Source organism: Dipodomys merriami, unplaced genomic scaffold (genome assembly GCF_024711535.1).
Source record: "Dipodomys merriami isolate MVZ:Mamm:240054 unplaced genomic scaffold, mDipMer1.0.p SCAF_518, whole genome shotgun sequence".
Taxonomy (NCBI): Eukaryota; Metazoa; Chordata; class Mammalia; order Rodentia; family Heteromyidae; genus Dipodomys; species Dipodomys merriami.
Window position 1 is genome coordinate 31,669 of NW_027206089.1, and position 26,097 is coordinate 57,765.

General features: G+C 43.4%; 2 protein-coding genes across 3 annotated transcripts in view; one reads left to right on the plus strand and one right to left on the minus strand.

Annotated features, from left to right (window-relative positions):
• On the plus strand, positions 1-11,051 carry Mettl3 (methyltransferase 3, N6-adenosine-methyltransferase complex catalytic subunit). 2 transcript variants are annotated; one of them, XM_069998359.1, is made up of 11 exons: positions 1-270; positions 4,630-4,847; positions 4,944-5,348; positions 6,483-6,658; positions 7,395-7,611; positions 7,828-8,015; positions 8,305-8,343; positions 8,572-8,680; positions 8,778-8,846; positions 9,214-9,326; positions 10,819-11,051. In XM_069998359.1, exons 1-11 carry the CDS (start codon positions 171-173, stop codon positions 10,928-10,930), a joined length of 1,746 nt encoding a protein of 581 aa, XP_069854460.1. In that variant the 5' UTR covers positions 1-170; the 3' UTR covers positions 10,931-11,051. The 2 variants fall into 2 exon arrangements, with proteins under 2 accessions (XP_069854460.1, XP_069854461.1); XM_069998360.1 differs by having other exon boundaries at positions 8,781-8,846.
• Positions 8,702-26,097, minus strand: part of Tox4 (TOX high mobility group box family member 4) — a 27,136-nt gene continuing 9,740 nt past the window's right edge. The window contains exons 3-9 of the mRNA XM_069998358.1: positions 24,852-25,094; positions 22,177-22,437; positions 21,660-21,890; positions 18,017-18,097; positions 14,798-15,541; positions 13,390-13,553; positions 8,702-12,411 (exon numbers count right to left, since the gene is read on the minus strand). Coding sequence (XP_069854459.1) covers positions 12,351-12,411; positions 13,390-13,553; positions 14,798-15,541; positions 18,017-18,097; positions 21,660-21,890; positions 22,177-22,437; positions 24,852-25,094 — 1,785 coding nt within the window. The 3' untranslated portion in view covers positions 8,702-12,350. The remainder of the gene's footprint in view (positions 12,412-13,389; positions 13,554-14,797; positions 15,542-18,016; positions 18,098-21,659; positions 21,891-22,176; positions 22,438-24,851; positions 25,095-26,097) is intronic.

The following is a 26,097-nucleotide window of genomic DNA, read 5'->3' on the forward strand; positions in this document are numbered from 1 at the left end:
TCCAATAGCTATCATTACTGCTTCAGAAATAGTGTGGAGCCGGAAGTGACTTTTGGTTTTGAATTTCTTTCCGGTTAGCCGTGGGGCGTGAGAACGGGGTGTTTCTTTCAGAGAGGGCTGGGAGGTGCTTAGTCCTTCGTGCCCGATTCGAGGAGCTCTGGAAGATTAGCATGTCGGACACGTGGAGCTCCATCCAGGCCCACAAAAAGCAGCTGGATTCGCTTCGGGAGCGGCTTCAGCGGAGGCGGAAGCAAGACTCCGGGCACCTGGGTGAGGCGCGGGGAGCCGGGGCCGCAGCCGGTCGGGAGGGAGCGAGCAGCCTGGAGAGCCAGGAGGCTCCGAATCTGCGCCCTTCCCCCGGCCTTCGGCCCTGCATCCTCCCCTTCCGCAAGCACAGCCCTCCTCCCTCCCGCGGGAAAGCCGCAGTTTCTTCCGCTCACTTCTGCGGGAGCGTCCCGGAGCCCCGCTTCGGTCACTGACCCCTCCCTTGCAGTCTGGGAACGTCCCTAGGAGTCCTCCGGGACCCGGGAAGCAGAACTCCCGCCCCCTTTATGTGCGCATCCTGGGTCTGGGTCTAGTGCTCTAACTCTTGAGCCACAACTTCACTTCCAGCATTTTAGTGGTTAATTGGAGATGAGTCTCATAGACTTTTCTGCCTGGGCTGGCTGCGAACCGCGATCCTCACATCCCAGCTTTGGGTAGCTAGGGTTACAGGCTTGAGCCGTTTGTTGCCGCTATGACGCTTTGTTTTCCCTCGTTTTAGCGATTTCTTTGTATAGCAATCATTTCTTTACGATCTTGGGCACTGTAAGCCAGGGTCTGACCTTTAGGTCCACCCACAGTGGCCCATACAGTTTGCACTAGATGTTGCAAAACATGTGGAAAACGGGCATTTACATACATAGCAAGAATGTGAAAACAAAAAGCATTTCCTTTTGTCTTTGAAAGATAATTTTCTTTTTCCGTTTTTGACTGGCAGTCCGGATTAGCATCCTCCCAAATACTTTAACGTATTTCAAAAGGTAGTCCTTGAAGCTACATTACCAGTCATTTAGATTTCTCTTCAAAGGTATATGTAGGCTTTTTTCCACCCGATAATACACATATTAATGCACACTGTCTCTCTTTTGCCAGTACTGAGGTTTGAACTCAGGGACTCGTGCTTTTGATAGGCTGGGGCTCAACCACTTGAGCCATGCCTTCAGTCCTGCTTTCTTTCTCTCCCTTCCTTCTCCTTCCTTCCTTTCCTTTACTTTTTTAGCTGGTCCTGGGGCTTGAACTCAGAGCCTTGGCACTGTTCCTGATCTGCTTCTGCTCAAGACTAGTTCTCTACCACTTGAGCCACAGCTCCACTTCTGGCTTTTTTGGTAGATTTTGTGAAGAATCTCACAGACTTTCCTGCCTGGGCTGACTTCAAATGGTGATGATTTCAGATGTGACCCTGGCCCTCGCCCTCTGCTCTGCTTTTTGCTGTTAATTTTGGAGATGCAGTCTACTGAACTTTTCTGCTTGGGCTGGCCTGGAACTGTGATCCACCTGACTTAAATTGCTAGGATTGTAGGAGTGAGCCACTATCCCTGGAGCTTACTACAAATGTTTTGACTAACCTCTGTTATCACTTAAATGTAAATATGTAAATTTGTATACCTTAACAATATGATAGTGCTTCCTATAAAAAGTATTTTGGAGGTTGTAACTAAGCATTTATTATTTGATATTTATGCATTATTTGATTTTCAGAATACAGAGGTGAAACACAGCTTATCACTGTTCTTGAGCTACGCCCAAAAATGTATTTCTTAGAGGTTTCAGACTTAGGAAAACACTAAAACATACTTAATTTATTAACTATATTGTTATGTAAGGTATAAGCAGAGACTTGATAAAAATTCTCATAATAAATAAAAATTTGGGGCTGTGAATGTGGCTTAGTGATAGAGTGCTTGTCTAGAATGCATGAATCCCTGGGTGCGATTCCTCAGTACCACATAAACAGAAAAAGCCAGAAGTGGCATTGTGACTCAAGTGGTAGAATGCTAGTCTTGAGCAAAAGATGCTGTGAGTTCAAGCCTCAGGACTGGCAAGAAAATAAAAAAAATTTCGAATACATCTTGATTTTTGTAGCATTACTGAAATCTGATAATTGTTATGAGCTCTAAAATAAATAACAGATTTTGGTGGACACAGGGAGATTTATTGGGAGTTCAAGGTGTGCCTGGATTACATATGGAGTTCAAAGCCAACCTAGTTACACAACAAAACTCTGGAATACCTTTGCTATCTTGATATTTGTGTTAGTGGTATTTTGTTGCTTTTTTTTTTTTTTAATTTTCTTTTTTTGGGTCCGGTCGTGGGGCCTAAACTCTGGACCTGGGCGCTGTCCCTCAGCTCTTCAGCTCAAGGCTAGCGCTCTACCACTTGAGCCACAGCGCCACTTCCGGCTTTTTTCTTTTTTTGCTTATGTGGTGCTGAGGAATTGAACCCAGGGCCTCAGGCATGCAAGGCAAGAGCTCTACCACTGAGCCACCTTCCCAGCCCCTTGTTGCTTTTTTGTTCGTTACTTTAAGTCATCTGGGCGGGGCTGCTTTATAAAAGAAGTTTATTTGGCTTTCAGTTTGGGGGAAGATGAAACTTCAAATACCATGGCTTTAGCACCTGGACAAAGTTTTTAATGGCTGTATCACATGTGTATGTCTGCATCTCCACCAGATTGTGGGGTCTCTTCTCTCCACATAAACCCCTAGAATTCATTCACAGAGCCCCATCTTAATGTCCCTAACCTAGTCGTTTCTATCCCTGAACACTTTCGTACGATTAAATTTCTACTCTTAAAAACTATTAACGGGCTGGGAAGGTGGCTCAGTGGTAGAGCGCTTGCCTTGAATGCATGAGGCCCTGGGTTGGATTCTTCAGCACCACATAGGCAAAAAGAAAAAATCCAGAAGTGGCGCTGTGGCTCAAGTGGTAGAGTGTTAGCCTTGAGCTGAAGAGCTGAGGGACAGTGCCTAGGCCCAGAGTTCAGGCCCCACGACCAGACCAAAAACAAACAAACAAACAAACAAAAAACTATTAACAGGCTGGGAACATGGCTTAGTGGTACAATGCCTCGCATGCATGAAGCCCTGGGTTTGATTCCTCAGTACCACATGAACAGAAAAAACCAGAAGTGGTGCTGTGGCTCAAGTGGTGGAGCTCTAGCCTTGAGCACAGAGATGCTTAGGGACAGTGCCCAGGCTGGAAAAACAACAACAACAAACTATTAACAAAGGATTTTGAGTATCAAACTCTTTCTTCAATGTGAGGGACTTTTATATTCAAAACAGCATTTCTAGCTAGGTGCTAGTGGCTCATGCCTATAATCTTAGCTACTCAGGAGGCTGAGATCTGAGGATTGTGGTTCAGTCAGCCTGGGCAGGAAAGTCCATGTGACTCTTATATCTAATAAACCACGAGAAAACAAAGTGGTGCTGTGGCTCAAGTGATAGAGCGCTTGTCTTGAGCTAAAGAACTCAAGGACAGTGCCTAGGCCCGGAGTTCAAGCCCCATGACTGACCAAAACAAAATAGCATTTCTAGTTAGGTGTCAGTGGTCCACACCTGTAATCCTCACAACTAAGGCTGGGATCTAGGATCCAGGTTGGAAGGTAGCCCACGCAGGTAAGTTTGTGAGACGCTCATCTTCAGTTAACCAGCAAAAAGCCTGTAGCAGAGGTGAGTGTCAAGTAGTACAGTGCCAACCTTGAGCAAAAAAAGCCAACCATGTGGTTTTAACTTCAAGCCCCAGGACCAGCACCAAAACCAAACCAAACCCAAACTGAGCACTGGTGGCTCAGGCCTGTAATCCTAGCTATTCAGGAGGCTGAGCTCTGAGGATCTGAGTTCAAAGCCAGCTCGGGCAGTAAAATATGTGAGACTCTTTATCTCCAAAACACTACCAAAGAAGCCAGAAATATAGTTGTGGCTCAAGAAGTATAGTGCTAGCCTTAAGCATAAAAGCTCAGGGACTGAGTTCAAGCCCCAGGACTGCCACTCTCCCACCCCCACAAAAATCATTTAGATATGAGAGGGCTGCTAAAGTGCTGCCTGAGTTTAAAACCAAAAAAAATTGAGAGAAGGCAGGTGGTATAAACATGTTAACTTATTTTCTTTGAAGCACAGCAGGGTAAAAGACACAGGGCAAAGAATTGGTATAGCATTTGATTTGATGGTACATGCCTATATCTCAGCATTGAGGAGGCTGAAGCTGAAGATTGCAAGTTTATGTTAGTTCATGCTACAATTAAATTTGGAAGTCTTCTCACCAAGTAAACAATGGGCAGTTCCCAGAAACATCCAGAATTATTTTGGCAATAGTGAAAGCTTGGGTATATGAGAAGTCATTTAGTGCTGAAGTTCATCTGATGAATGATGAGCGAGTATGAAAGATATATTTACTGGGAGTGCAGGAGAATTTGACTATGGACTATATAGACTGAAAATGCCATTTTTGTTTTGCTTCTTTTTCCCTGTTTGTTTTGTTTTGTGTGGGTTTTTTACTCGGCTCTGCTCTTGCTAGGCAAGCACTCTATCTTGAGCCATGTCTCCTTCAGCCCTATTCGCCATGTTTCATTTTTGCTTTGTTCACTTTTAGATTTGCGGAATCCAGAGGCAGCACTGTCTCCAGCTTTCCGTAGTGATAGCCCAGTGCCTACTGCACCCACCTCTGGTGGCCCGAAACCCAGCACAGCTTCATCAGCTCCTGAATTAGCTACAGATCCTGAGTTAGAGAAGAAGTTGCTACACCACCTCTCTGATCTGAGCTTAACGTTACCCACTGATGCTGTGTCCATCTGTCACGCCATCTCCACGGTAAAGACCTGATATAAGGATTTACCATTGTGTTTATGGTCAGATATAATTGGGATTTACCACTTGTTTTTGTCTTCCTCTGTCTTCCTTCTCTAGCCAGATGCCCCTGTCACTCAAGATGGGGTGGAAAGCCTCCTACAAAAGTTTGCAGCTCAAGAGTTGATTGAGGTAAAGCGAGGGCTCCTACAAGATGATGCACATCCCACTCTTGTGACCTATGCTGACCATTCCAAGCTTTCTGCCATGATGGGTGCTGTGGCAGAAAAGAAAGGCCCTGGAGAGGTATCAGGGATTATCACGGGACAGAAGCGGCGTGCAGAACAGGACTCAACCACAGTAGCTGCCTTCACCAGCTCTTTAACCTCTGGTCTGGCCTCTTCAGCATCAGAGCCAGCTAAGGAGCCGGTCAAGAAGTCAAGGAAACATGCTGCCTCAGATGTTGATCTGGAGATAGAAAGCCTTTTGAATCAACAATCTACTAAGGAACAACAGAGCAAGAAGGTAGGAGTCATATGTAAGTGCTCAGTCACAGTTTTGGCAGAGATTTGCCTAAGCTGAGGCCTTTGAATTGAGGGTTTAGAGTTGTGGTTCTAAACTAGGAGTGATTTTGCCCAGTCTCCCTCCCCTTCAATAAAGACAGCAGGCAATGTCTGGAGACATTTTTGTTTTCACAGCATGCCAAGTGCTATTGGCATCTGGTTGGTAGAAGCCAAGGATGCTACCTCGTATAATAGAGCAACTCCATTCCCCTTCCAAAAAAAGTCACAAAACATTAAGTCCAGTGTCAAGAAATCCAGATTTAGAGAAACCTTTATTGCTATGTAGCCCAGACTTGTTTCCAACTCTCCATCTTCCTGCCTCAACATCGGAATAATGGAATTACAAGAGTGTACCATTTACACCCTTTAAAAAATATTGTGTGTGTGTGTCTGTGTGTGTGAGTGTGTGTCCATCCTGCAGGGGAGGAGAGGGTGTTCCTAAGCTTTTTTTTTTTTGGTTGGTCGTGTGGCTTGAACTCTGGGCTTGGGCACTGTCCCTGCCTTCTTCAGCTCAAAGCGAGTGCTCTGCTGCTTGAGCCACAGCACCACTTCCAGTTTTCTAGTGGCTTATTGGAGATACGAGTCTCACAGAGTTTCCTGCCTGGGCTGGCTTTGAACCTTGAACCTTTGAACCTCAGATCTCAGCTTCCTGAGTAGCTAGGATTACAGGCATGAGCCACCAGTACCTGGCTTCTATTTTAATTTTTTTTTTTTTTTTTTTGGGTCTGGTCCTGGGGCCTGAACTCTGGGCCTGGGCGCTGTCCCTCAACTCTTCAGCTCAAGGCTAGCGCTCTACCACTTGAGCCACAGCGCCACTTCCAGCTTTTTGCTTATGTGGTGCTGAGGAATCGAACCCAGGGCCTTAGGCTTGCAAGGCAAGCGCTCTACCACTGAGCCACCTTCCCAGCCCCTATTTTAATTCTTAAGTGCAGATTTGTGAGAAAGGGCCATGGCAGATCATATGATAGAAGGACGGTTTCCATCTTGTTTGCTCAGTTCTTCCCTTAGAAATGAGTGTAAAATAATTTGTGGAGATGATTTAAGAGCTGATGTGATCTACAAACTCCTTTTAAGACCAAGGCTACTTCTGTCACAGGTCAGTCAGGAGATCCTAGAGCTATTAAACACCACAACAGCCAAGGAACAGTCCATTGTTGAAAAATTTCGCTCACGAGGTCGGGCCCAAGTGCAAGAATTTTGTGACTATGGGACCAAGGAAGAGTGTATGAAAGCCAGTGATGCTGACCGGCCTTGTCGAAAGCTGCACTTCAGGTCTCTTGGAGGGAATGTGGGATGGCTTTCTCAGAAGCAGTCATACTCTTTCTTGTCATTCCTTTCCAGTTTCTTTTTTTTTTTTTTGGGTCCGGTCGTGGGGCCTGAACTCTGGGCCTGGGTGCTGTCCCTCAGCTCTTCAGCTCAAGGCTAGCGCTCTACCACTTGAGCCATAGCGCCACTTCCGGCTTTTTGCTTATGTGGTACTGGGGAATTGAACCCAGGGCCTCAGGCATAGCAAGCCAAGCGCTCTACCACTGAGCCACCTTCCCAGCCCCTCCTTTCCAGTTTCTGATTTGGCTAAGCCGTAAACTCTGAAGGTATACTTAAACATACATGGGATGGGATACAGACTGCACTTTCAAATGGATAGGAGGCTTTTCCTTAATGGCCTCTTCTAGTAGGGTATTTTCTGTTGCTGACCCACAGTGAAAATATATGTCTTGGCGAAATAGGAACCTTGCCTCTTAGGGCAGTGTTTTAGTCTGCTCTATCCATCATCCAAGCCCTTCCTGGACTTGAAAAGAAACAAGAAAGCCAAGTCTTTGTTTATAGAGGAATTAAAATTATTTGTGAACTATAGATTGTTTATCTAGTCTTTTCATCAAACTCTAATAGAACATATTAAAGGAGGTAAGTAAGATAGGAGACTTTTCACTATTTGTGAAACTTGAATTGTGGGATGTACCTCTGAAATACCATCTTAATTCCAATTCTTCCTTTTTTCTTTTGTCAGACGAATTATCAATAAACACACTGATGAGTCTTTAGGTGACTGTTCGTTCCTTAACACATGTTTTCACATGGATACGTGCAAATATGTTCACTATGAAATTGATGCTTGCATGGATTCTGAGGGTCCTGGCAGCAAGGACCATACACCAAGCCAGGAGCTTGCACTTACACAGAGTGTTGGGGGTGACGCCAGTGCAGATCGACTCTTCCCACCTCAGGTACCTCTGCCCAAAAGTCATCTCAATCTGTGGACTTATGTCTGAGTAAGGCAGCCATACATGTAAGATAAACCAGGGCATAATTCAGCAATCTTCCTGATTGGGAATGGAGTGGGACCTGTACCTTTAAGAGTGTCAGAAAATCAGATAGAAAGGAGGGATCAGGGCCACGAATCTGTGAAGGAAGGTAAGATGACCAAATACCACCTCACACAGTGGATCTGTTGCGATATCCGTTACCTGGACGTCAGTATCTTGGGGAAGTTTGCAGTTGTGATGGCTGACCCGCCCTGGGATATTCACATGGAGCTGCCCTATGGGACTCTGACAGATGATGAGATGCGCAGGCTCAACATCCCTGTACTGCAGGATGATGGCTTTCTTTTCCTCTGGGTCACAGGCAGGTAATGTAGTTCAAAGATATGTAGGAATGGCAGCTATAGTACACAGTAAGTAAATATTAGGTTTTTCCTATCCCTGCTGTTAAAAGGTATGACTGATACAGCCTTTTCCCTTATGGAGCTTTAATGATTGAGTGTAGCAGAAATACTCAATCTAACTGTATTTGCTCCTTGAGAAACATAGGCCATTGAGAATAGATGATATATTTAATCTTTTCATGTTTTGATATGCCCTTTCATGTAAATATGCAGTGAACATCTGCTAAAAAAACAAACATGCATGTCTTTATAGGGCCATGGAATTGGGCAGAGAGTGTCTGAACCTTTGGGGGTAAGTAACAATTTTTTAAAGTTTTCCCCGAGGGAAATAAATACTTCTATAGTTGTAAGAATTATGTTGAGAGAAGGGGTGACACTGTCTTGATTTATGTAACTGTAACCCCTCTGCACACCACCTTTATAATTAAAAACAAAAAATTATGTTCTGTGAGTCCTTGCCTCTAGGTGGCACTTGTCTCTATAGTGTGAAAGCCTGGTTAAAGCTCTCTTTATCATCCAGTTATGAGCGAGTAGATGAAATTATCTGGGTGAAAACCAATCAACTGCAACGCATCATTCGGACAGGACGTACAGGTCACTGGTTGAACCATGGGAAGGAACACTGCTTGGTAAGTAGCAGTAGGGCCCAATTGAATAGGAGAAATCGATTTATTTCAAATAGTTCAAAAGCTGTGGTTTCATAAGGTGATACTGTTCTGTGATAAGCAGGTTGGTGTCAAAGGAAATCCACAAGGCTTCAATCAGGGTCTGGATTGTGATGTGATTGTAGCTGAGGTATGTGCTGAGGCATCTAATTTTAACATTCTTACTGATATACTTCTTCTTTTTTTTTTTTTTTTTGGGTCCGGTCATGGGGCCTGAACTCTGGGCCTGAGCGCTGTCCCTCAGCTCTTCAGCTCAAGGCTAGCGCTCTACCACTTGAGCCACAGTGCCACTTCCGGCTTTTTTCTTTTTGCTTATGTGGTGCTGAGGAATCGAACCCAGGGCCTCATGCATGCAAGGCAAGCGCTCTACCACTGAGCCACCTTCCCAGCCCCTAGATGTGTTTCTATCCCATTGTTTTTATTTGGCTCATAATAGAAAGTGCTAAAATTGCAATGTTGAATAACTTTAAAAAGTAGCTAGTATCTTCATTTCCTAGGTTCGCTCCACCAGTCATAAACCAGATGAAATCTATGGCATGATTGAGAGGCTATCCCCTGGTACTCGAAAGATTGAGCTATTTGGACGACCACACAATGTGCAACCCAACTGGTAAGGTCACTGGAGAGACTAGCCCCAAAGGGCAAAATTATTTATAATGAAGGACAGATGTTAGTACGAGCTCCACACAGTGTACTAATTTGTAAATGGACCGCAGAGGATTCAAGTGACTTAAGCTCATATGTAAAACTGTTCTAGGACTGGGAATGTAGATTAGTGGTAGAGTGCTTGCTTAGTACCACATAAACAGAAAAAGTTGGAAGTGGTGTGTCTCAAGTGGTAGAGTACTACCCCTGAACAAAAAAAAGCTCAGAGACAGTGCCCAGGCTCTGAGTTCAAGCCCCAGGACTGGCAAAAATAAACACACAAATAGGCAAATTGTTTATGGAAATCTGCAGTATTCACTGAAAACTCAACAGGTGGTTCTAGGATCCAAAGCTCTTCTCCAAAGTCTTTCACTTTTAAAGCTTAAGTATCTGTTCTATAGCATGTATCGAATCTGCCCCCTGGTGGTTACCAAATGTTTGACATCTATAAAACGCATACAGATGAATTAGCTAGACCTCTATTACTAGCCTTTAAATAATACAGACATAACCTTTTTTTTTTTTTGGTCAGTCCTGGGATTCTGTCCCTCAGCTCTTCAACTCAAGGCGAGTGCTCTACCGCTTGAACCACAGCACCACTTCTGGTTTTCGAGTGGCTTATTGGAGATAAGAGTCTCATGGAGTTTCCTGCCAGGGCTGGCTTTCAACTGCGATCCTCAGATCTCAGCCTCCTGAGTAGCTAGGATTACAGGTGTGAGCCACTGACACCTGGCTCAGACATAATCTTTTAATATCAGCATCCATGGCAGTTCCTAACTAGTTGTACTATCATATAATATTCCAATATGATTGACAGTCTTTATTTATTTTGGGTCGTGGGGCCTGAACTCTGGGCCTGGGCACTGTCCCTCAGCTCTTCAGCTCAAGGCTAGCGCTCTACCACTTGAGCCACAGCGCCACTTCTGGCTTTTTTTCTTTTTGCTTATATGGTGCTGAAGAATCGAACCCAGGGCCTCAGGCATGCAAGGCAAGCTCGCTACCACTGAGCCACCTTCCCAGCCCCTTATTTATTTTTTATTTTATTATTATTATTATTTTTTGCTAGTCCTGGAGCTTGAACTCTGGGCCTAGGCACTGCCCTTGAACTTCTTTTTTTTGAGCTGCGGGCCTGGGTGCTGTCGCTTATAGAGTGCTAGATCTACCACTTGAGCCACAGTGTTACTTCCAGTTTTCTGGTGGTTTATTGGAGATAAGAGTCTCATGGACTTTCCTGCCCGGGCTGGTTTTGAACTGAGATCCTCAGATCTCAGCTTCTTGAGTAGCTAGGATTACAGGCATGAGCCACTAGTGCCCAGCTCTAAATGATAGTCTTTAAAAAGTACTAGTATGAATAGTTGGTGTTAGGCAATCTTAATAAAAGATATGCATCTTTTAATACTATTAAGCCCTTTAATTCCAAGATTTCTGATTTAGCCCCACTTTGCCCCTTGTTTCAGGATTACCCTTGGAAACCAGCTGGATGGTATCCACCTACTAGATCCAGATGTGGTTGCACGGTTTAAGCAAAGGTATCCAGATGGCATCATCTCTAAACCTAAGAATCTGTAGAATTACCTCCTTAAATCTAGAACCATGGCTTCATAGGCAATACCAGAAGAATATTTGTAAAGTAGCTTTCCCCCCTTATTTAAATAAAGGTTTGTATTGGAGTTAGAATTCTGAGGTAAAATTCTGGCTCTGTTGTGTAACTATGTGTGTTCTTGGGTAACTCATTTCTTGGTATGATGCCTTTTAAGTAAAGTGGGAATGTTAATACTACTCTAGAGGTTATTGTGAGGGTTCAAATGAGTGTATGGAAAAAACACTGACATGTTCATTACTATAAAACAGGACTTAGAGGGGTTGGAGGCATGGTTCAGTTGGTACAGCACCAGTCAATGAGTGAAACTATCAAGTACCGAGTTTAAGTCCTAGTCTTAGACCTAAATATATAAAGAAAACCCAGGACTACATAGGATCAAAATGATTAGGATTAGTAATACAGGAACACAGTTGATTAAGAAGAGGGTTCTCTAGGAAAGCATTTTTGAGAATTTAAGTTTCAGTTAAGATTATTACCATTAAGGCTATTAGGTTCTAAAAATCTCACCAATTCTGTTACAGCTATGTGGCTTTGCTAATCTATCAGCCTGTAGCTTATTCCTAAGGAAAATCAAATAAGCTAACTTTAGGCTAAATAACCTTATTTTAGTACCTAGAGCATGAAAGAACTGGACTAAATGAAAACACCTCAGAGCAGTCTTTTAAAAGCTATTTCATCAAACACAATAAAACAGTAACATCTTTAGACTTTGGTAAAACCTCTTATACTAATTTTTAAGGATGTAGAGTTCTCTCTTACACTTGGAAACTGTCAACAAATAAACTCCTAAAGCCCACTGTGCATACTTGTATTGAAATCCTTTGTTCTTAAAGCAGAATATTGATGATAGTAATAGTTCTATTTGTTTTAAGAGGGAATCTTTAATATAGTCTTTGATCCCTTTTTTCTGGTATTGGGGATTAAAACCAGGGCCTGCCTACAACTGAGCTATACCCCCTATTCCTCTTATTCCCTTTTAAAATGGATGCACAGAATGGTGTTTCCACCTAGATCAAAGCTGAGTACTTTCCCATCATTTTAATAGTATTTTAGGCAAGTCCTATGAAAATTATACCAGTAAATTTCCTCAACCTCCACCAGCCCTACCATCCCCATGATTGGCTTGTCTATACTTCCTTTACTCTTTCCTCTACTATTATCTTGGTATTTCTGCTTACAGTTGAAAGTAAAAAGCAATTCCAGATTACAGCAAACTCAATGGCCCTGCTCCATAACCTGGCCACTGCTGAAAGCAGGAAAGTAGGGGAAGCTTGAAGGAAAGTCTTGGATTGTGATCAGGCACTACCAGAAGCTTGTGTTTCAAAAACAGGCTCTTGGACTTGTTTCCTGCAGGTAAATCTTCACTGGCTTGAGGAACCGGAAAGCCTATTTCACAAACACCACAGTGTTTGGATTTCTAGAGGCCACCCAGGCTAAGAAGACATCCCTAAGATAGAAAGATAACATAAACTTAGATTACAGTCTAAGTACATTCTTCACTTACACAAGTTCTCAAGTAATTTCCTACCATCTCCACGGTGATAGTTAATTAAAAACAAGTGATGCCAACCTACTATAGAGGGTTTGAAGCAGGATATAAAAATGTTGTATTTCATGGAGACAGGTAATTCCAAATAAAATTTTGGAAGGGCAAAATTTTCACTTTTTGTTCTATATACTGTCCAGCATGTCATCATGCTACTTTATACTTAACCATTCTCCAATGTCTGATTTCATAAGTGATCTGACTTTGCACTAATGATTGAAAAGCTAATTGAAATAGCTTATTTTTTTGTGAACTCAAGAATTTATGCTTACTAGGCAAGTGCTTTACCCTTTAAGCCATACTACCCTCCTCCCCCTCCTTTGTTTCCCACCTCCCCCTTTGTTTTTTGCTCTAGTTTTTCAAGGAGGTTCTAGTGATTTGGCCTAGGGCTGGCCTCCTTCTTACAATCTCCCACATAGCTGGAATCACAGTAATGTGCCACTGTGAGGAGTCTTTTAACATTTTCTAGGCTGTCTTTGAACCATAATCCTGACAATTTCTTCCTCTTGAATAGCTGAGATTGCATGTGTGAGCTACCATGTTTGACCTACTTATTTTTTTTTTTTTTTAACAAATATACATAGAGGTATGCAGTTAATGAAGTATGAACTGCTAACTATATCCTCTAGCTAGGTGTCAAATATAAGTTGCTCTTTGCAAAGGGAATTGAACCCAGGCCTTCATACATGCAGAGCAGGCCCTCTTAGAACTAAACTACATATCTAGTCCTAAACATAAGTTCTTTTAAAGAGCCTCTTCAACCAGTATTATAGGTATGGAAGCCTGTACTACCTAAGAGTACACTGATTATATGGCTCAAGGTTGCTGTTTCCCAACACAGTTACTAATTGCAGAATTTTAAAAGAACACTAAACTTACCTGCAGTGTTTCACTACACACTCATTGCTGCAGTATTCATTGTCCCAGTCCTTACTCACAACAGGAGGGTTCTCGCAACCAGACCTTACACATCGAGGCTGTGGTGAAAGTGTCACAGGTGACCCACTGACCAATTCAACATCCATCTGAGAAGGAGACTCAACCTGTGATAGGAAGAAAGCAACAGGGATGGATTAGATGGGTACCTGCTTAACTAGCTACCTAGTCAATCTCTGGTATCCAATGGAATAAAAAGTTATTAACTAGGGGCTGGGAAGGTGGCTCAGTGGTAGAGTGCTTGCCTTGCATGCCTGAGGCCCTGGGTTTGATTCCCCAGCACCACCTAAGCAAAAAGAAAAAAAGCCAGAAGTGGCGCTGTGGCTCAAGAGCGCTCTCCTTGAGCTGAAGAGCTGAGGGACAGCGCCCAGGCCCAGAGTTCAGGCCCCACGACCGGACCCAAAAAAAAAAAAAGTTATTAATTTGTTATTACATCACATAGGTCAGTTCTTGCTATCTACCATTAAAGCTGCTAAGTACAGAATGACATGGATGCTGGCAATAGTGGAAGGAGGCTCACTAGCCTAGCTTTTTGGTTATTTTGGAGATGGAATATAATGAAGCTTTCTGTTCAAAGCTGACTTCAAACCACAATCCTCTGGATCTCAGCTTCCTGAGTAGCTAGGATTACAGATGTGAGCCATTGGTGCCCAATAATAACTAACATTTGTTTAATGTCTTTTCTAAAATATGTAATGATACTGAGCTTTCCATCTCCCAACATAATATTTAAAACAGGTGGGAAATACCATGTAAGGCCTACAGAATTACTTGGTATACAATGTATGCTTTTTGTTATAAATATCCAAAATGGCCTGTGGCAGAAAGAAAAAGAACCCTCCTTACTAGACCATGAAGCTAGCCAGGCTAGTTAAGAAGTATTCTCAAACAAGAAGCCTTTTAATTGTTTATTACCCAAAAGCACTACTGGTATTATCTTGGGTGAGAGAAGTCACTTTTGGGATTGTTGCCAGAATATTTCATCTCACTCCTGGTTACATTACTAACCACCCCTATGTTAAAAAAAAAAAAAAAAAAAAAAAAAAAAAAAAAAAAGGTCTTTCTCTGTATTGGTGGCTCATGTCTATAATCCTAGCTTCTTCGGAGGGTGAGAGCTGAGGATACCAGTTTGAAGCCAGCCTAGGCAAGGTTTGTGAGACTGGTATCTACATGAATCACCAAAAAGCCAGAAGTGGAGCTCAAATGGTAGAGTTCCAGCCTTGAGCAAAAAAGTTCAGGAATGGTACCTAAGCCCTGAATTCAAACTGTAGTATTGGCATACACAGAAAATTAAATAATGCTCTTTTAGAACACTACTGGTGTTGACAAAATAAGTCAAATATAGACTCACCTCAGGAACTACATCTGCAATCATCTCACAGATTGTCTCAGGAGAGGTTGCCTCCACTGTATGGGCTTCAGGGCTGTTGTTCATAAGCCGCTCAGGACTGTTTTCTACAGCCGGAGGGACCAAGGTAGTCTGTATTTTCAGAGTGGGTGGAGGTACAATCTTGCTTTGCAGAGGTGGTGGCTGTTGCTGTAAATTGATTCGGACTTTTTGAGGAGGAGGCTGTTGCATGGCCTGAAGTGGAGGAGGCTGCTGCAGAATGGTAACTTGCTGCTGAGTTGGGGGCTGAGGCATCTGTTGTAATGGAGGGGGTTGTAGTCTGGGTGGGGGCAGTTGCATAGAAGCAGCAGCAGCAGCTGCAGCCTGCAACACTGACCTAGTGACAATCTGGGCTTGTTGGCTGGGCTGGATGGTAGCTGTACTTGTTTGGCCTAATTGGAGCCCCCGGGAGGTCACCACTGTGGCTGGGATAACAGTAACCATCCCTCCTTGAGACATAGTAATAGAAGAGGGCAACATCTGTTTGGTAATAATCAATTTGGTAATATTGGGCTGACCCCCAGGCCCAGAAGATGCCTGGTTTGCTACATAGGATGAAAGAGTAGAGTTAACAACAATGCAAGGGGACAGGGCAGGGGACTCGGATGAGGCTGGTGCTGGAGATGCTGGGTCAACAGCAGCCACGGGAGGTGGTGAAGGAGTCTGCGATGGTGGCACTGGATCCAATTCTACTGTTTCCACAGTGGCCTAAAAAGGCAACAGAGAAGAAGTAAAGAATGCTACTAAGAAATACACTCTACATTGCAAGACGTTCATTCTAACTACTTTCTAAGAATAGATATCATCAGTTTATGGAACAGCTGTAAGTACAGCCCTTACTTAAGTAAGGGTTGGAACTAATGCCTAAACACAGACTGTTGGGAAAGTTTACATGATAATGAGAGGTGGGGGCAATGTGGAAATTGATTCCAGGACCTCAGAGTTCTGTCACTTGAGCCACACCCCAGTCCTTTTTGTGTGACTTTTCAGGTAAATCTCCATGTTTTTATATAAGCCAGCCTTGGGTCAAGATTCTCCTATTTCTAGATCTCAAGAAGCAGGGGCTACAAGCATACAGTGATTCCCTCACCTATCACGGGAGTTACATTCCAGAGAACCCCTGCAATAGGTAAAAATCTAGGCACAGAAGCATTCATATAGTCATCTTTCACTACATCGTGGTTCACTTATTGCTACTTGACAGCTTCTCACCTATAGCTAGGATCTCTGGTAACTCCCACAATAGGTGACGGATCTCTATGTTTTTTTTTTTTTGTTTTTGTTTTTGGTCATGAGGCTTGAACTCTGGGCCTGCGTGCTGTCCCTCAGCTCTTTAGCTCAAGGCTAGCACTCTCTTACCACTTGAGCCACAGCACCACTTCTGTCTTTTTCTGTTTATGTGGTGCTGAGGAATCCAACCCAGGGCCTCATGCATGTGAGACAAGCACTCTTCCACTGAGCCACCTTCCCAGTCCCTCTATGTTCTTTTTTGTTTGTTTGTTTGTTTTTGGGTCTGGTAGTGGGGCCTGAACTCTGGGCCTGGGTGCTGTCCCTCAGCTCTTCAGCTCAAGGCTAGCATTCTACCACTTGAGCCACAGCGCCACTTCCGGCTTTTTTCTTTTTGCTTATGTGGTGCTGAGGAATCGAACCCAGGGCCTCAAGCATGCAAGGCAAGCGCTCTACCACTGAGCCACCTTCCCAGCCCCCCTCTATGTATTTAAAAAAAAAAAACCCAAAATACAGTGAAGCTGCAATAAGTGAACTATGATACAGTGAGGGACAACTGTATGCCACCAGGTCTGGCTTATTTTCATTTTTATTTTATTTTGTTGGTTGTGGGGCTTGAACTCGGCATGGGCGCTGTGCCTGAGCTCTTCAACTCAAGGGTAGCACTCTACTACTTGAGCCACAGCATCACTTCTGGTTTTCTAGCCGTTTATTGGAGAAGAGTCTCATGGACTTTCTTGCCCAGGCTGACTTTGAACCATGATCCTCAGATTTCAGCCTCCTGAGTAGCTAGGATTACTGGCGTGAGCCACTGGTACCCAGCTAACGTATGGCTTATTTTTTTTATTTTTTTTGTCAGTCGTGGGGCCTGAATTCTGGACCTGGGTGCTGTCCCTCAGCTCTTTAGTTGAAGACTAGCACTCTTACCACTTGAGCCATAGCACCACTTCTGGCTTTTTTTTACTTATGTGGTGCCGAGGAATCAAACCCAGGGCTTCATGCATGCAAGGCAAGCACTCTACCACTGAGCTACCTTCCCAGCCCTGAAATCTGGCTTATTTTAAAAATTGTTACTAATTTTTATCTGGGCTGGTCTCAAGCTGCAATACTTCTTCTTCTCCCTCTTGAATAGTTAGGCTAAGACACATACACCATCATACATAGACCTGTTTTTGTTTCTCTTCTTTTTCTTTTTTTTTTTTTTTTGGGTCTGGTTGTGGGGCCTGAACTCTGGGCCTGGGCACTGTCCCTCAGCTCTTCAGCTCAAGGCTAGTGCTCTACCACGTGAGCGACAGTGCCACTTCCGGCTTTTTTCTTTTTGCTTATGGGGTGCTGAGGAATCGAATCCAGGGCCTCATGCATGCAAGGCAAGCGCTCTACCACTGAGCCACCTTCCTATCCCCCTCCTTTTCTTTTTTCGTTTCTTTTTCTTTTTTTGCCATCCTGGACAGCCTGAGTGCTGTCCCTGAGGTTTTCTGCTCAAGGGTAGTATTGTATCACTTGAGCCATAGCTCCACTTCCAGCTGAGAGTCTCAAGGATTTTCCTAGGCTGGTTTCAAACCATGATCCACTGCTCTCAGCATCTTGCTTAGCTAGGATTAGAGGCCTGAGCCACTGGCACCTGGCCTGTTTTTACTTCCTATAATTGCTAACAAATGTTTTTTTAAAATCTTTATTGAAAGCCAGGCGCGGTGGCTTCATGCCTGTGATCCTAGCTTCTCAGGAGGCTGAGATCTGAGTATCATGGTTCAAAGCCAGCATGGGCAGGAAAGTCCGTGAGACTCATATCTCCAATAACCACCAGAAAACTGGAAGTGGCGCTGTGACTCAAGTGGTAGAGTGCTCGCCTTGAGCTGAAGAGAGCAGGGACAGCACCCAAGCCCAGAGTTCAAGCCCCACAACCGACAAACCCCCACAAAACTTTACTGATATACAAATCTATTTTAATCCTCTTACCTGACATTCTTGATTATCTTTATATGCAGCTAGGGCCTTAAGATACTCTTTCTTGGCAGCTTCAGTTTTCCTCTTATACACCTGTAGAAAAGACAAGTTGTTTATAAAGGTATTCCTAGGAAAGATTAATTCTATAATTATTCATCAGTGAATGACAATTCATCTCAGTCTAGTCACTGTAGAGAGCTATCAATCAAGACAATCTTTGACTCACTCCAGTCTTGTGAGAGGAACTACTTCTAAATTAAACATCAACTCAAAACATCAACTCATATTCACATGTCCCCAAAACTGCAAGATCAGTCTGCCTGGACTAAGGCTGCCTAACCCAGAAGTTCTCCTTATAGGAAAGTGGTAAACAAAGATGACCACAAGAATTCCTCCCATCTTCCATATTCCTTCTCCCACCAAAAGCTGAAACCTGATTTCCTCTTCTTGTGAATCTGAGCTGGCTCCATGACTTGTTCAACCATTCAGATGTGCCCAGAGTGACACAAATACTTGAGACCTTGAGGTACCTTTGGTTGACTTCTTGGAATGTTACTTTTAAGCCCACCATACTGTATATAAGCCAGGCTAGCTTACTTGGAGGACAGACACCACATGAAGGAGAACCAATACCTCTGGCCAAAATAAGTACCAATTACTGGACATAGATCCAGGAGTCTAGGCATTAATCATTATAATCATATTCAATTTCAAATATATCTAGTATTTTTTTTTTTTTTTTGTCAGTTGTGGGGCTTGAACTCAGAGCCTGATCTTGTATTTTTTTTTTTTTTTTTTTTTTTGGGTCTGGTCATGGGCTTGAACTCGGCCTGGGCACTGTCCCTCAGCTCTTCAGCTCAAGGCTAGCACTCTACCACTTGAGCCATAGCACCACTTCTGGCTTTTTTTTTTTTTTCTGGTTATGTGGCGCCGAGGAATCAAACCCAGGGTCTCAGGCATGCAAGGCAAGCGCTCTACCACTAAGCCACCTTCCCAGCCCCCTGATCTTGTATTTTTTTAAATATAGTACTTTCCTGCTCCTCCCCCTACTTCTTTTTTTTTTTTTTTTGGCAGTTGTGGGGCTTGAATTCTGGGCCTGGGCGCTGTCCCTAAGCTCTTCAGCTCAAGGCTAGTGCTCTACCTTTTGAGCCACAGTGCCACTTTTAGTTTTCTGGTGGTTTACTGGAGATAAGAGTCTCACAGACTTTCCTGCCTGGGCTGGCTTTGAACTGTGATCCTCAGATCTCAGCCTCCTGAGTTGCTAGGATTACAGGAGTAAGCCACTGGCACCTGGCACCTTCTTTCTTAAAACTGGATTTTACTAAATATCTCAGGCTGGCTTCATCATACTCATCTCTGTTGGGATTACAAGGGTGTGCCACCATACCTAAAGAAGGTCTCAATAAGTTGCTGGCCTCAAACAACAAAGCTCAAAGGATCTTGCTGCCTTATCTTTCCAAGTAACTGGGACTACAGATATCATCCATGATTGTTTCTTTTTCTTTTTAAATCCAAATTAAATTTAGGGAGATTAACTAGTTTAAGTTTATACTAATCAAGTGAGAAAACACTAAATCACTAAATAAAATTCTAAATCTAAATTTTTATATTTAGCCTCAGTATGCAACTTATCAAGGAATAACCTATTTAATACACATAGAAAAAAAAAGGCTTTGGACAATATCTTCTAGGCACAGGTAGCTTATTCCTATAATCCTAGCTATTTAAGAGGATCACAGTTTGAACCCATCTCAGGCCAAATAAGTCTAAGAGGCCCCTTCTCAACCAATAGCTGGGTATGTTATTCCAGCTATTGAGGAGGCTGAGATTGGGAAAATGTCAGTTCCAGGCCAACCTAGTCAAAAAAATCCATGAGACTCCCATCTCAACAGAAAATTCTGGGCATGATTGCACATACTTGTCATTCCAGCTACATGGGATGCCTAACAGGATTGTGGACAAGTCCAACTTAGGCAAAAAATGAGAACTTTATTTCCAAAGTAAGCAGAGCAGCTGGGTACCTGTGGCTTATGTTGTGTAATCCTCACTGGGCAGGAGGCTAGGATCTACAGTTTTTTCTTTCTTTTTTTGGTAGGTCATGGGGCATGAACTCTGGGCCTGGGTGCTGTCCCTGTGCTCTTCAGCTCAAGGCTAACACTCTACCACTTGAGCCTCATGCATGCAAGGCAAGTACTCTACCACTGAGCTACCTTCCCAGCCCAGGATCTATGGTTTGAGGTTTGAAGCTAGCCTAGACAGACAAATCTGAGACTTTTTTTTCTTCTCTTTTAAAATCAGGTTGTGGTACGGGCTGGGAAGGTGGCTCAGTGGTAGAGAGCTTGCCTTGCATACCTGAGGCCCTGGGTTCGATTCCTCAGCACCACATAAGCAAAAAGAAAAAAAGCCGGAAGTGGCACTATGGCTCAAGTGGTAGAGCGCTAGCCTTGAGATAAAGAGCTGAGGGACAGCACCCAGGCCCAGAGTTCAGGCCCCATGACCGGAGACCCCCCCCCCCAAAAAATAAAATAAAATCAGGTTGTGGGGCTTGAGCTCAGAGCCTAGGTGTTGTCCCTGAGCATTTTTGCTCAAGAACAGCATTTTTTCACTTTCAGCCACAGCACCACTTCTGGTTTTGTGATGGTTAAATGGAGATAAGACTATCACAGACTTTTCTGTTCAAGCTGAACCACAATCCTCAGATCTCACCCTCCTCAGTAGCTAGGATTTCAGGTGTGAGTCACTGGCACCTGGCTCAAATCTGAGACTTTTATCTCCTGAAGAGGAGCTGTGGTTCAAGTAGTAGAGTACCAGCCGTGAGCAGAAAAGCTAAGAGAGAGAGGCCCTGAGTTCAAGCCCCAGTACTGATACAAAAATAAAAAAATAAAAATAGGTAATAGGTATGCCCATTAGCATTAAATCCTAACTCCCAAACTACAGTATCTAAAAGCCAAACAGTTGAAGACAAAGGAGGAATTATAAGAAATATCTGCCGGGGGCTGGTGGCTCATGCCTGTAATCCTAGCTACTGAGGAGGCTGAGATCTGAGGATCACGGTTCAAAGCCAGCCCAGGCACAAAAGTCCGTGAGACTCTTATCTCCATTTAACCACCAGAAAACCGGAAGTGGTGCTGTGGCTCAAGCAGTAGAAGCACTCGCATTGAGCTGAAGAGCACAGGGATAGCATCCAAGCCCAGAGTTTAAGCACCATGATCAACAAAAAAAAAGAAAGAGAAACATCTAGGATTAGTAAAAACCATCTAGGATTTGGAATTAAAGAAGCTGGAATGAAGCTTTACTACTTAAAAAGTTATGTGATCCTAACTAGAAACCCAGTTTCCACACTCAGTTAAAAGAAAAATGGTAGCTATTTAATAGCTTTGATAAGATGTAATTTCTACAATAATTATTAGTAACAATTAAAAAAAGATTTATGGGCTAGCAATAAGGCTCAGTGGTATAGCAGACAGCATGTGGGATGCCCACAGCACAAAACTAACACAAGATGAACAAAATAAATGGATTTTCTATGCATGAATGCCATCAATAAAGAGCTGACAGATTAAGAACAGTTAAGGAAAAAACCCTTAGTTTTTATCTTCTTTCTTAGCAAACTCTGAAATACTCATGGTGGAGTATTTTCTCATTATCTGCTCACCTGTTTTTGTTCCTCTCCAAGACTATCCCACATAGAAGCCACAATCTTTGAAACCTCTCCAAATGTGGCATTAGGATTCTGTCCCTTGATGGCTGCCTGTGTATCACGAAAGAATAAAGCATATGCTGAAACTGGTTTCTGAGGCTCATTAGGGTCTTTCTTTTTCTTCTTCTTTGGGGCCTTCTGCTTTTTCCCTGCTTCCACTACCACGGTCTTCTGGGTGGGAAGTTGCTGTAGAGGAGAAAAGGTGGAATTATAAGACAGAAAAAGGAAGTATTACTTCTGTCAGACTATGACATGCATGGAATAGAAATAATAGTTTTACAATCACTAGAAAAGTCATTATAAGGATCAATAAAAATGGAGGTTAGAGAGGAAGTGGAAAGGTAGGACCCCATATTTTGAGAAAAGCAGAGAGTGTGCCTGAGCAGGAGCAAAGGATACTGATTAGTAGTTGTATGCTCAAGGTATTATCTTAGAATTTCATCAGGGCAGGAATTGTTAGGGAGCATCTCACCCTCCGGAATTCCTCAACACCATCCTCATGAAGTGAATTAGTAGGTGAAGGTGTGGTTGAAAGACGATCCTCAGGTGACTGGGCAGGGGGCAAGATGGTACCACCCCCTAAGCTTAAACCAAGTTGAGAACTCAGTTCTGATTGATCAATGGTAGTCAATTGGCTATGCCCCATCAAGCCTGAGGTCATGTCTGTCATTGGTACATCAATTGTAACAGGTGGGTTGGCACTGTACTGAGTTCCTATAGAATGGTCCAAATCCTGAAGAATTAAACAGAGTTAAACAGGAACATGTAAACACAACTCCAACCCCCAATTCCACATAGCTTATAAATTCTGTTTACCCAGACTATGTCATCATTTAAACCCTACAAAACTTCAGATGTATTTGTCTACATAGAAAATGTGATATAAGCCGGGTGCCAGTGGCTTATGCCTGTAATCCTAGCTACTCAAGAGGCTGAGATCTGAGGACTGAAGTTCAAAGCCAGCCTGGGTAGAAAAGTCCATGAGACTCTTATCTCCAATAAACCATCAGAAAAACCAGAAGTGGCACTGTGGCTCAAGTGGTAGAGCACTAGCCTTGAGTTGAAGAGCTGAGGTACAGTGTCCAGGCCCAGAGTTTAAGGCCACCACTGACAAAAAAGAAAAAAGAAAAAATGTGACATATATCAATAAGTTTTTTCCTAAATACAGATTAGTTTCACTAATTTTGTACTCAAATTTTACTTCTTTGTACTCAAAGTCCTAATCTAAAATAAATAGAAAAGTCTTAACCTTGAAAAGATTAACTTGGAGAGAAAACATGGTATAAAGAAACTCTCCAACTGTATGTTCTATGGAGAGAGAGAGAGAGAGAGAGAGAGAGAGAGAGAGAGAGAGAGAGAGAGAGTGAGTGTGTGTGTGTGTGTGTCTGTGTATTTGTGCATATGCTAGTCCTGGGGCTTCAATTTAGGACCCAGGTGCTGTCCCTCAGCTTTTTCTCTCAATGTTAGCACTCTAGCCATTTCTAGCTTTTTTGGTACTTAGAGATATTGTAAGTCTCATGGACTTTTCTGCTGCCTAGGCTGGCTTTGAACCACATTCCTCAGATCTCAGCCTCCTGAGTAGTTAGGATTACAAGCATAACTTATCGACCATTAGCTAAAGCAATAGGTGTGTGTGTATGTGTGTAACTCATCGGCCATTAGCTAAAGCAATAGGTGTGTGTGTGTGTGTGTGTGTGTGTGTGTGTGTGTGTGTGTGTGTGTGTGTGTGTGTGTGTGTGTGTGTGTGTGTGTGTGTGTGCTCTAACACGTGAGCTGCACCTCCACTTGTAAACTTTTTCTGTTTTCTTTTTTTGTCGGTTGTGGGGCTTGAATTCTGGGCCTGGGTGCTGTCCCTCAGCTCTTCAGCTCAAGGCTAGTGCCCTACCACTTAAGCCACAGTGCCACTTTGGGTTTTCTGGTGATTTATTAGAGATAAGAGTCTCATGAACTTTCCTGTGTGTATTGGGCTAGCTTTGAACTGTGGATCCTCAGATTTCAGCCTCCTGAGTAGTTAGGATTACAGGCCCAGCAACCTTTCTGTCTCTCCTTCCTTCCTTTTCTTTCTTTCTCTTTCTTTTCTTTCTGTGCTTAGAGATATGAGTCTCACAGACTTTATTGCTCAGACTTAGCTTTGAACAGTGATCCTCAGAGTTCAGACTCCTAAGTAGCTAGGATTATAGGCATGAGCAACCCAGATAAAACAATGGGTTCTTTTTTGTGCCCAACCTGGAGCTTGAACTCAGGGCTTAAGATGTTGTCCCTGGTCTTTTGTTTTTACTCAGATACAGTGTTCTACCACTTGAGCCACAGCTGTACTTCCAGGTTTTTGGGTGCTTAATTAGAGATAAGAGTCTCACAGACTTTCCTCCTGGTCTGGCTTTGAACAGAGATCCTCAGATCTCAGCCCCCTGAGTAGCTAGGATTACAGGTGTGAGCCACTAGCACCCAGCCTTAAAACAACATTTTTTAAGCTGAAGTGCATATGCAATTTAGTAGCTAATACCAATGGTAGATAGGCTACTGTTTATATATATATGTATACATATATAAAATTTATATATATATATGTATATATATATATAATTTTTGGTTGGTTGTGGGGTTTGAATTCCGGGCCTGTGCACTGTCTCTTAGCACTTCAGCTCAAGGCAAGCACTCTCCCACTTGAGCCACAGTACCACTTCTGGTTTTCTGGTGGTTAGTTGGAGATAAGAGTCTCACGGACTTTCCTGCCTGGCTGGCTTTGAACTTCGATCCTCAGATCTCAGCCTCCTGAGTAGCTTGGATTGGCACCTGGCTTGATGATATATTTTGACACCACAGTATACACTAGTTTATAACATATACTAATCCACAAGCCTTTGATTCAAATTAGTTTTGAATAAATCCCTTAATGTGCCAGTTATCCATTTGAATTGTACACGATGAAGGTCATAGTAAAAAGGGAAAAGTACTTTTTTAAAAATCACATCAAACCACTTTCATTTTAGGGTTTACATTGGACTTAAAAAAATTTAAAATGGTTCACAGAAATCTCAATCAGGTAAAATTAAGTCTTTGTTGGGAAATCTTTATCTCTAAGAATAAGAAACAAGTAATAGTTTTGTTGGCCAACGCCTGACAGTTTGATAATGACTTGCCCCTTACCATGGTCAAGCCCCCACTCAGGAGCCCCCCGCCCTGCTCCATCAAGCCATGAGTCATGCCCACAGGCATGTCCAATGTCTGGACTCCATATTGAGCTGAAAAACTGCCATCCTGTGAGGAGGAAGGGTCTGCCAGGTCATCAAAGTGGCCAACGACATCAGAGACAGCCAGTGACGGATCAGAATCCAAGGAGATAGGTGGGATTTCAAATTCCTCATCACCTAAGCTTGGTGTATGGAATGTCTGTAGGGGGAAAAAAAAGGAAAATTAGTAGGAAGGTACTGCATTTTGCTAAATGAAGAACAGAGTTGAGAACTGAAGGTTTTCAGTTTCTAATCCTAATCTGTTTTTGGGGTATGGTTTTGTTTTTTGTTGGTTGTGGGTATTGAACTCTGGGCCTGGGTGCTGTCCCTGAGCTCTTCAGCAAGGCTAGCACTCTACCACTTGAGCCACAGTGCCACTTCCAATTTTCTGGTGTTTAAGTGGAGATAAGAATCTCACCAACATTCCTGCCTGGGCTGGCTTTGAACTGTGATTCTCAGAACTCAGCCTCTTGAGTAGCTTGGATTATAAGTGTGAGCTACCAGCACCCAGCTTTATTATAGACTTCTTTTTTCTTTTTTTGTGCCAGTCCTGGGGCTTGAACTCAGGGCTGGGGAACTGTCCCTGAGGGCCCCCATCTTTTTTTTTTTTTTTGTCACTTGTGGGGCCTGGACTCTGGGCCTGGGCACTGTCCCTCAGCTCTTCAGCTCAAGGCTAGCACTCTACCAATTGAGACAGAGTGCCACTTCCGACTTTTTCTGCTTATGTGGTGCTGGGGAATCGAACCCAGGGCCTCATGCATGCAAGGCAACCACTCTACCACTGAACCACCTTTCCAGCTCCTGAGGCTCTTTTGCTCAAGGCTAGCATTCTACCACTTGAGCCACAGCGCCACTTCTGGCTTTTTCTGTGTATGTGATACTGAGGAATAGAACCCAGAGTTTCATGCATTGGAGGCAAGCACTCTACCATAAGCCACCTTTCTTTTCTTTTCTTTGTCGGTTATGGGGCCTGAACTCTGGGCCTAGGCACTGTCCCTCAGCTCTTCAGCTCAAGACTAGCGCTCTACCACTTGAGCCACTGTGCCACTTCCGGCCTTTTCTGCTTATGTGGTGCTGAGGAATCGGACCCAGGGCCTCATACATGCAAGGCAAGCACTCTATCACTGAGCCACCTTCCCAGCCTCTCATTATAGATTTCTTAA